This window comes from Bos grunniens, chromosome 27, assembly GCF_055505025.1.
Source record: "Bos grunniens cultivar Pamir isolate PY7600 chromosome 27, Bosgru_T2T1.0, whole genome shotgun sequence".
NCBI lineage: Eukaryota > Metazoa > Chordata > Mammalia > Artiodactyla > Bovidae > Bos > Bos grunniens.
In genome coordinates this window covers 43,644,714-43,655,473 of record NC_141191.1, presented here as the reverse complement: position 1 = coordinate 43,655,473, position 10,760 = coordinate 43,644,714, and the positions used below count along the sequence as shown (strand labels likewise).

At 50.4% G+C, this 10,760-nt stretch overlaps 1 protein-coding gene across 2 annotated transcripts in view; it reads left to right on the top strand.

Annotated features, from left to right (window-relative positions):
• Positions 1–2,164: 2,164 nt before the first annotated feature.
• The window catches only part of NR1D2 (nuclear receptor subfamily 1 group D member 2), a 28,653-nt gene continuing 20,057 nt past the window's right edge, over positions 2,165–10,760 (top strand). The window contains exons 1-2 of one of the 2 annotated variants that reach the window (XM_086380853.1): positions 2,326–2,440; positions 3,119–3,241. Coding sequence is in view for 1 of the 2 variants with exons in the window: in XM_086380852.1 (XP_086236978.1) it covers positions 2,425–2,440 (16 nt within the window). In the remaining variant the exon portion in view is untranslated. Of the gene's footprint in view, positions 2,441–3,118; positions 3,242–10,760 lie in introns of both variants that reach the window. The other variant, XM_086380852.1, reaches the window with a different exon arrangement.

The following is a 10,760-nucleotide window of genomic DNA, read 5'->3' as shown; positions in this document are numbered from 1 at the left end:
TGGCAACCCACTCCAGTGTTCTTGCCTGGAGAATCCCAGGGACGGGGGAGCCTGGTGGGCTGCCTTATCTATGGGGTTGCACAGAGTCAGAGACTGAAGCGACTTAGCAGCAGCAGCAGACAAGAGATGACGGTGGTTTGATGCAGAGTAATATCCATGCTGATGGTGAGAAGTATTAGAACTGAAGTTAGAATACCGCAGAGGGCTTCCCAGGTGGTTCACTGGTAATGAATCCGCCTGCCAATGCAGGAAACAGGAGTTCGATCCCTGGGTAGGGAAGATCCCCTGGAGGAGGGAATGGCACCCCACTCTGGTATTCTGGCCTGGAGAATCCCCAAGGACAGAGGAGCCTGGTGGGCTACAGTCCATGGGGTTGCAAAGAGTCGGACATAACTTAGCGACATGATTTATCCACTAAACAGCAATGGATGACAGAACAGCTCAGATTTCTTAATGCATTGAATAGATGTATAAAAGGCAGTGAGAGAGACAGACAGAGGGACAAGGAGAGAAAAGAGAAACTTGACTTGTTGGCTTCAGGAACTGGCAAATTTACCAAAATGTGAAGATTAAGATGGGGTGGTGGAGGGAGAACATTACAGTTCCCTCAACACTGTACACTGAAAATTTTCAAAGAGCAACTGCTGCTGCTGCTAAGTCATGTCAGTCGTGTCCGACTCTGTGCGACCACATAGACAGCAGCCCACCAGGCTCCCCCATCCCTGGGATTCTCTAGGCAAGAACAGTGGAGTGGGTTGCCATTTGCTTCTCCAATGCATGAAAGTGAAAAGTGAAAGTGAAGCCGCTCAGTCGTGTCCAACCCTCAGCGACACCATGGACTGCAGCCCGCCAGGCTCCTCCATCCATGGGATTTTCCAGGCAAGAGTACTGGAGTAGAGTGTCATTGCCTTCTCCAAGGAACAACTGGGGAAGACATTTACCAGTTGTGAATACCCACATATGACATCTACAAGGGCCATCTTACTATATTTCTATCCACGTTCTTCAGCCCATCTTACTTTAAACACATTTTCTTTTTTATTAAATATATTTATTTAGGCTGCCCTGGGTCTTGGTTGCAGCACATGGGATCTTTAGCTGTGCCATGCAGGATTTATTTCCCTGACCAGGGATCGAACCTGGGCTCCCTACATTCGGAGCCCAGCGTCTCAACCACTGGACCACCAGGGAGTTCCCTTACTTTCACAATTCATTTCAGTTGCAGGCAGCACCACACTTCCCTCCTCATACCTCAGCACACGGGTCATGTTTTTCCAGTTTCGTCCTTTTGAAGGGAAGAAAAAGGCACCTGTTTACACCTGAAACTTGAGCTGCCAAAGGACATCAAGGTGGCATAATCAAACGGGCTACTGGACGCAAGCGCCTGAAGCTCATTCAGAACACAGATGTCTGAGCTCTTGGACTGGATGAAGTCACCGAGCGGTGCAGAGGAAGAAGATTCCGGCAGAGCTGTCTGTGGGAGCGCCGACCCCCGGGGCGGTCAGCAGTCTGCCCAGCCTGGATCCTGAAAAGCGGGTCTGCTCCGCGCCACCCCGCGGTCCTAGGTGACCATCGGAGGTGACCCGCGGAGTCACCAGGTGCGGGGGGGAGGGGGTCTAGGTCATCATCGGGGGTGACCTGCGGAGTCACTAGGTGGGGGGGGGGGTCCTAGGTCCCCGTGGGAGGTGACCCGCGGAGTCACCGGGTGGCGGGGGAGGGTGTGCTAGGTAACCATCGGGGGTGACCCGCGGACTCACTAGGTGTGGGGGGAGTGCTAGGTCGCCATGGGAGGTGACCTGAGGTGTCACTAGGTGGGGGAAGGGTCCCAGGTCGCCATGGGAGGTGACCCAGGGAGTCACCCGGTGCGGGGGGAGGGAGGAGGGTCTAGGTCACCATCGGGGGTGACCCGCGGAGTCACCAGGTGAGGTGGAGGTTGCAAGGTAACCATCGGTGGTGACCTGCGGAGTCCTCGGGGGGCGGGAGGGGGGGTGCAGGGTTGGGCACCCCGGCCGGGCGGGAAACCCGGAGGCGCGGTGGCCGCGGGTGCTGGCGGCGGGCGGGGCGGGCGGGAGGGCGGAGTCGCCGCAGCGGCCAGCCGCGGGCGGGGGAGGGTGTGTGCGCGGGTCACATGGTCGCTGCTGCCCTCCCGTCAGCCGCCCTCGCCGCCGCGGTGCGCTGGCTGCAGGAAGCCGCCGCGCCGCCGCTTTGTTGTCGGGGCCCGCGAGGAGCGCCGCCCGCCGCCGCGCGCTCTCCCCGAGCTAGCTCTCCGGCCCCGGGGCCCGGCTGCGGGCCCCCGCGCGCCCCGCCCATGAGGGCGCCCCGCGACCACCGCCGGCGGCGGCCCGGGGCAGCGCGGCGCTGAGGCGGCGGCGGGGGCGCTGCCCGCTCTGCGGACGGGCGGCCTCGGGCCTCCCCGAGGGCACCATGGAGGTGAATGCGGGTAAGAGCCTACAGGGCGGGGGGCGCGGCGGCGGCGGGCGCGCGGGGTCGGCGGGCGGGCGGGCGAGCGCGGCGGCGGGGCCCCTCACGGGCGGCGGCGCGGGGGGCCCGCCCGGAGCCTAGCGCTCGGCACCCCCCGGGCCGCCCTCCCGGCCGCCCGCAGCGCCGCAGCGCGGCGGCCCGGCCCCCCCTCACATGGCCCGGCCGCGCGAGCCACGTGCGCGCTGTGTTTACGTTCGGCGGCGCGCGGCCGCCGGTTGGCTGGGCGGGCGCGTGACGCGGCATTACATAATGGGCGCCGGGGCGGCGGCGGCGGGCGGGGACACGTGAGGCCGCGCGGCTCCGTGACCCACATTCGCCGGCCGCGGGGGCCCCTGGGGGCGGGCGCGCGCCGGCGGGAGGCCCCGCCCCGCGGGAGGCCCCGCCCCCGCGCCCTCGGGCTCTGACGTGGCCGCCCCTCCCCCGCGGGGGTCGATCGCTGAGGGGAGGCCGCGCGTGCGCGCGCCCCGGGGACCCGCGGCCCAGCGGCCGGGAGGGCGCGGACGCCGCAGTGTCCTCGGCCCGGGCGGAGCGGAGAAGGCGGGCGCCGAGGGGAACCCTCCGGGGTCGCCTGGGGACGGCTCGCCGAGGGTGGCGCTGCCTCGTCTCCACAACAAAGAAGAACCCTTACCGTTTCAAGGACCTCCTCTGGGACGCGGTCGACCTTGTGAAACACCTCCGGTGACGAACACGCCCGCGGCGCCTGCGGGCCGGGAGCCTCATCCTGGCCGGTCTCGCCCGGTGACCCCCCAGTGACCCCCAGGTTGCTGATCTTTCCTGAATCCGATAACAGATTCCCGCCCCCCCGCCCCGCCATGAGGGCTGGGGATCTTAGTTTCTCAACCAGGGTTGGAACCCGGGCAGTGAGAGCCCTAACCGCTGGACAACCTGGGAATTCCCATGATAACAGATATGACCTTATTAATCCTTTTCTTGTCCCATTTCCTGTTGCTTCCCCACTAGGGAGCAGCGTTAGGGTCCCTTCTGCCCTTTTGTCTGTCCCCCGCCTGCCATGGAGAGCCCTTTGCTTGAATCCAGTGAGGCTGCAGCGGAAGCAGCCAGTGATTATGCTGGAAAAACCATGCTCCTGGTAACAAATTGTGAACCTTCCACCAACAGTAAATAATAAAGTCATTTTCTTGTCTTTTAATTACCTGTGGGCCTATATAGCCTTCAGGATAGTTTAAGAATTTGAGTAACTTTGTTATGGAATAAAACTTTTTACTTGCTAGGGATTTCAAGATTAAAAAATTCATCCTCGTCTACCTCGGTGTGAATGAATTCTTATAGTTTTGAGAGCGGATAAGGTTAGAAAGTTTTTCTCAGATTTGAACCTTCCTGGAACATTATCACTGATCTTGACTTTGATTTTACGGTGTGATTACAAACTAACCTTTCCTTGGGATGACTGCTGACTCCCCCAACCCCCCTTCCACATCCAGTTCACATCCCTTGGTCCTTGCTCCCTGGTTTTTTTTATCCCCTGATCATCATCCTTACTGCCCTTTGGGATGTGGCATCCAAAGGTGGAAGCCGTAGAACGACGAATGACCGCTGTAAAGGGGCTGTCTGGCAGGCTGGGCTTTTGTGGCATACTGCTTTGCTGACTCGCAGTAACCTTGCCGTCAACTAGACCCTTTTCATGTGAACTGCTTTGCAGTTAAGTTTCATCCCTTGTGCAGATAATTGTTTGCCCTGAACTGTAGGAACTTGCAATTATCTTTCTTAAATTTTCTCTTTCTCCACTTGGCTCTAAGTTCAAGCTGTTATCCGGAATGGTGTTTCTGCCATCCCTCTGTCTGAGGGAACTTAAATAAGCATTCCCTTTCATTTCCTTAACATATAACTTTCCCAGGGTGGGGACAAATTCCGTTCTGGTGGCAGGCCTCTGGCCCCTCCCTTTAGGTTGATATCATTTTATTAGTCAACACATATTCACCCAGTGACCATTTGGTGTAACTGCCCTATATATCATGACTCATTGTGTGACCCTTTCTGTGACAAATAGAGAGGAGAAATATTGAAGCCATGGAAATGGACTCGATACATTTTTGTCACAGATTTTGACTGAAGTTCTTTAAATACCATTCTGCTTGATGTTTTTACTGTAAAGGTAACTGCATACTACCATTCTGTTCTCACTTGGAGAGACAAACAGTAAGATAATGGGAAGAATTCTAAGTGAAGAAGGAAGTTGCCTGACTAGACAGTGGAGTTGAGGAATTGATAAGGTGGCCTGGAAATAAGAACCTGCAGAGAAATCTGGGTCCACATGACATTCAGAATTGAAGGACAAAGAATGGATAGGTTTAGATTTGTTTGAACTATTGGGATCCAACTCTTCCAGGATAATGATGGTGAAATAATGATCACCAGTATCTGTGGAGCATTTATGTGTTCTATATGGGCCCTGTACATGTGTTACTACTTTGAGCCTCCCCTTAATGCTGTCACTGTCGAAGGGGAGGGTCTAAGTTCCACGAAGTGAATAACTTACCCTTAGGGGCAGGTCTGTGAAGTCCCCTCGGAGCACAAACCAATGGCTGTGCTGTAGTCACAGTTGGGGTTGAAGCCCTGGCCCTCATAAAGGTGCGTGCGAGGCTTGGGGTCCTGCCTTTGGGGGTGAGGGGACACTGAGTAGATGCCCGCAGTTTGCATGGTACAAGGGTCAGCAGAGCCGCCCAGTTTCATCATTGCTCTTCTTTAATCTTGTTGCTGGTCCACAGGGTTTTACTCCCAGGCTCTAGATTACTCTTGTCCCCTCCCCACCTTTCCAGCAATTTACTTGGAGACAAGAACTGTGTTTGTCAAAATAAGACCTATTTGTTTTTGTTTTCTTAAGTAGTCTCTTACGTGGAACATCATTTGATCGCTTTCACATTCTTTAAAACTCCGCGTATTGTCTGTTCCCTTCGCTCTTGATCCTTGGCTTCTTCGGCACCCTTGTACTCTCAGTACCTTGTGTGAACTGTGGCTCACGTTGTGTTGGAACGAAAGGTGGACAGGGTTGTCTCCCCAGGTCTGTGAAGTGCTCTAGGGAGGGCGCCATCTTGCTCTCCAGAGCCCTGACAGTGGGACCCAACCAGAAGTTTAGGGCTTCGTTAGGTCCACTGTGTCATACCGTGAGTAGAAGGTATTGAAAACCTGCTTTTAAAATGAGAAAACTCATAAAGCTTCTTGAGTAAACATGTTTTGTTCTAAGTCACAAGGCAAAAAAAAAGTCCAGTCATGACTTGATCTCAAGCGTGTATTTTCCAGGATGGTGGGCAGAGGGAGTTGGGTGGTGGTAATGTTGGGCCAGCCTGGAATCCGGGTGAGAAAAGCCCAGGCTGTGTGAGGACAGCAAGTGCCTCCCAGCGGTACAGAGTTGGATGTTGACTTCGGGATTGTCTGAAACTGACCACTAGGTAAGCCCTAGCCTGGGAACCTGGCCCAACTCCAGGATTCTTTTCAACTAAAAATAGAGACAACTCAGCCTCAGCTAATTTTAGCTTGAGGCATCTGAGAAGTATATGCTGCCTGTTTTTGGAGGTGTTAGGACTTGCTGGTTCAGGGATTTTACCTTTCTTGCATTTTCGTTAAAAACTCTCTGTAAAAAGGCACTTATTTTAATAGTTCCCTTTTATGAACATCATTTCATTTCAATCTTATACTAACTCTGGCAGATATTCCCATTTTATGTTAATAGAAGATGACTCAGGTTTAGAGAGATTGAAAGTGACTTGTATGCTGAGGACTTCTCAGTAAGAGATAATAATCTGTGCTTTGGAATTGACGTTCAACCCTGGCCCTGCCGCTTGGTAGCTGTATTAACCTCTCTGACCTCCTCTTCTGTAGAGTGGGATAATGGAAGTTAATTTTATAGGGTTCTTATGAGGACTAAACGTGGTGTGAAATCGTGTCATTTTATTCTCGACATTTCACTTACTTTTGGCCAGGCTATGTTTTTCTTGCTTTTGCATGGACTTTCTCCAGTTGTGGCAAGTGGGAGTTACTGTTGGCTGCGGTGCTTGAACTTCTCATTGTGGTGGCTTCTCTTGCTGTGGTGCATGGGCTTAGTGGTTATGCACACGGGCTTCGTTACTCTGCGACAGGTGGATTCTCCCCAGACTGGGGATTGAACCAGTATCCCCTGAATTGGTGGATTCTTAACTACTGGACTTCCAGGGAACTCCTTATTTTCAGTATTCTTGCTAACTTGTAATCTTCACTTCCCTTCTTCATTGGATTGAGGAACTGCTAGATGTATGTCTTACCTTCTAAGAAATTAAATTTTAACCTTCTTGGGTTGCTAATCATCAGGTTGGTAGCATGATGTCTGGTTGATGCTAAGACAACTACGTCAGTGTTGAAGGTCTTGCTTAGAGAATGTACCTGCTCCTTGATGGGTCATCTTTGATTCCATGGTTCCTGGCACAATTGCTGGTTGTAAATTATTATTGATTCCCTAAAAGACAGGAGTTGGGTCTTAACTGAATTGATAATAGCGCAGTAATTTTTCTTGGGTTTGATTTTGGAACTTTTGCAAAGGAAGGTGTGTTTTGAGTAGTTAGTACCTTCCATTGCCCAGTCAGGTTTAAAACACTTCTCAAGCCATCAGAACAGCTCAGATCTCCACTCAGAAGAACTTGGGGATGTAAATGGCTGACTGAAATCCTGGCCCTGGAAAGGTCTAACTTCCTGACCTTTTATCCTCTTGAGACATTAGTGAATTTGCTACCTAAAGTAGTAGTGTAGTCTCTAAGTCATGTCTGACTCTTTTGCGACCCCAGGAACTATAACTCACCAGGTTCCCCTGTCCATGGGATTTCCCAGGCAAGAATACTGGAGTAGGTTGCCATTTCCTTCTCCAGGGGATCTTCCTGACCAAGGGATTGAACCCATGTCTCCGGCATTGGCAGGCGGATTCTTTACCCCTGAGCCACTAGGGAAGTCTCCCACTACCTAAAGTAGTCCTTTAGAAAAGATAAATAGCTGTGAGAGCTTCCTCTGGGGATTTGGTGAGGACTAAGGATAATCTTTTTCTTTGTATCCATTCTCAGTGGGGATAAAGATGAAAAAAATATCCGTTGCTACCACCTGGGGTTTCTCATGTGATCTTCAAATCTCTAAAATTTTATGAAAGCAGTGGTGATTTTACCTAGCAACATGACATTTGAGAGACTTCAAGGTTGAAATCATTTTTCTTTGGATTCACAGTATGTTAGGGATATTCAGGCAGTTAGTGAGAAGATCAGCCTTGAAAATTACGGGCCAATTTGTGCTTGAATTTACTAATTGTAACCATTCTTAAACTTCTGCCTGCAAAGACTTGCCTTGAGAGCTTGTTCAAAATGCTCCTTCCTGGACTTCTGGGTGGCCCAGTGGCTAAGAACTTGCCTTGGCAGGGAGCAACTGAGCCCATGAGCTACGACTGCTGAGCCTGTGTTCTGAGCCCAGGTGCCCCTGAGCCTGTGCAAGAAAAGCCACTGAAATGAGAAACCCACACACTGCAACCAAGAGTAGACCCTGCTCGCCGCAACTAGAGAAAGCTCGAGTGCAGCACAGCCAAAAGAAAGTTCATTCCTGAGGGTGCCTTCTCCAGTCGGGCCAGGGTCTTGGAAATGTGTGTTTTGAGAAAAACACTAGGGGCGGTTCTGATGATGCGTATTTCGCATAATCTCTTTGGATAGTGAGAATAAACTCAAAGTTAGGACTCTTTCTTGTGTTTGGAGTATTGAAGAGTCTTCAGATTTTAAAATCAGTGGTTAGATAAAATTACTGTTACTAAGATTACCCTTGGTTGCTTTTTCTCCCATTGAGCACAGATGAAGTCATTGACTTGTGACAGTGACTCTCAGACTTCACTGTGCATCGGAAGAGTGAGGCCTGAGAACTTGCATTTCTAGCCGAGTTCCAGGCGATGCTGAAGCCACTGGTGCAGGACCACGCTTTGAGAGTGACTGGTGTGTGTGGGTAGGGACCAGGTTGCAGGACAGGTATTAATCCTAAAGCCCGGGCTTCACTCTGGGCAGGTGGGAAGCACAGGTTAAGGGCATCTGGAAGTGGGTCAGACTTTAGGAAAAGCGGATTCACACCTCCAGCTTCAGTGCCGATGTCAGGCGTATGCTTCTGGAATGGAAAAGTGGATGGAACTATCCACGTTGTATTTTTGTCTTTTTAAGACTCAAGTGCAGATAAACAACAAGGTCCTCCTGTATAGCACACGGAACTATATTCAGTATCCTGGGGTAAACCATGATGGAAAAGAATTTGAAAAAGGATGTGTGTGTGTGTGTGTAACTGAGTCACTTTGCTGTATAGCAGAAATTTACACAACATTGTAAATCAACTATATTCGATAAAAAATAAATTTCAAAGATGAACAAGCAAGACGATTAAAAAGACTCAAGTGCCTTTAGCTGCATTGTGCATTTTAAGTTTGTGTGTGATGAACACTGTTGTGTTTCTCATGGCACAGTTGGCACCTGTTCTTCTTTTCTGGGTTATAAACAGAGCACTGTGGTTGTGGCTCTACTTCTAGGGGCTTCCGAGTCTGGATTTGTGTAATTGGTACTTAAATACAAGTCTGGTTCCTAACGTCATCATGACAGACTAAAAGTGACTTATCCCTCTGCCTTTTTTTCCCTTCTCTGTAAGTGGAAATGACTTTCTGTTCTTTGGAATTGATTTGGCCTTAGCATTTTGCTCTGTGTGTGTGTGTGTGTGTGTGTGTGTGTGTGTATACACTTGAATGACCTATAAAGTCTGGCTGTTATTTAAAAAAAAGACTGGGGAGGCTTTTCCCTTTAGCAGACAAAGCGTTTATTTCAGAGTGAGTGCTTAAATTGCAGTTGTTACTTTGGGAACCTGTAAAATCCTCCAATTCAGAATAGTCATCTCAGGTTATTCTCAGAAATGTCTGTTTTACTTGTTACTGCCATGGGGTCTCAAAAGAATCAAATGCGACTTAGCAACTCAACAACAACAGCAGCAGTGATACTTTATACTGTTTTGGATCTGTCCATGATATTAGATGTGGGCTTTACAAAGGCAGAAAAGTAGATATTAGAAATAATTTATGTCTTGGAACTTCCCTGGCGGTCCAGTGGTTAGGATTCCGTGCTTCCACTGCAGGGGGCACCAGTTTGATCCCTGGTCGGGGAACTAATATCCCACATGCCACATGGCACAGCCAGAAAAAGAAAGAAACAATTTATGTCAGACTTATATCCGTAAAGCATGTATAGAGACTTAAAGGACACTCTGCACCTGGGTGCTTGTAATCCTTCTTGTTGAGAAGTAGATGGAAACAGGTAAACAGTAGGTTTAAATAAGAGTTCAAGACAGTGATGGAAGAGAGATAATTAACGTTTGTATGTGATGCACATTGAAAAAAGCCAATAAATGTTGGCTGATGATGGAGGAGAGAAGAAAAGAAACCACAGGAGGCCTTGGCAGAGAAGATGAAAATTACTTGTTTGGCCTGGGATTTGGAAAAACAATACTTCTGGCCATGAGGCCACTCTTGCAGCATTTTATCACTTTCAGGGAAGAAGTTTGAAATTACACCCTGAGAGTCATTTTAAGTGCTGTTTCTTAAGCTGGAAGGTTCGCAGTCTGTTAAGAGGTCATGGCCAGTTTCAGGGGGAGTTGTGGGGTTTATCGTAATGAAGTGGTGAAGAGTGTTCTGAAGGTAGCTCTGTGAAGGGAGAGTTAGCTCAGAGCATGCCTTCCGCCTTTTAGCCTCTTTGACACTCACTGTAAACAGTGAGTCAGGAGAACAAGTGGTGCGTCTGGGTTTCTCAAGAGCTGCTTTGGAGAGGAGTGTGTCTGCAAGTCCGATGGCAGGAGTAGGGAGAAGGCAGGTGCGGAACTGGGGTTCAGTTTGTAGCCGTGGGGTCTTTGGGGAGCATCAGAACACAAAGACTGTGAGAGGAACAGCTGTGAAAGGCTTTGTGTTTCCGGATAGATTGCTTTATCCAGAGTTCCAAATGTTACATCTGTGCTTGACTGACCTGTGTTTTAGCCAGATGCTGGGGAGTGGGGTGGGTGAGTGATGAGCCCATTGTTCTGGGACGGTGTCGTGTAAAGGGATAGAGAAGGAGGCAGAGAGGGACCAGAACCAGATTTCCTCATGGCCCAGGAGACGTGACGACTGGCTTTGTTGTCGCTCAGGAAGGTCTTCCATCCCCTTTTAGGGGTAGTTTGGAAAATGAAAGCTTTTAAGTTCAGATCAGTACATGCTGAGAATAACAGAGCCAGTGAGAGCCTGCCCACTTTGTAAACCAGTGGGAATTTTA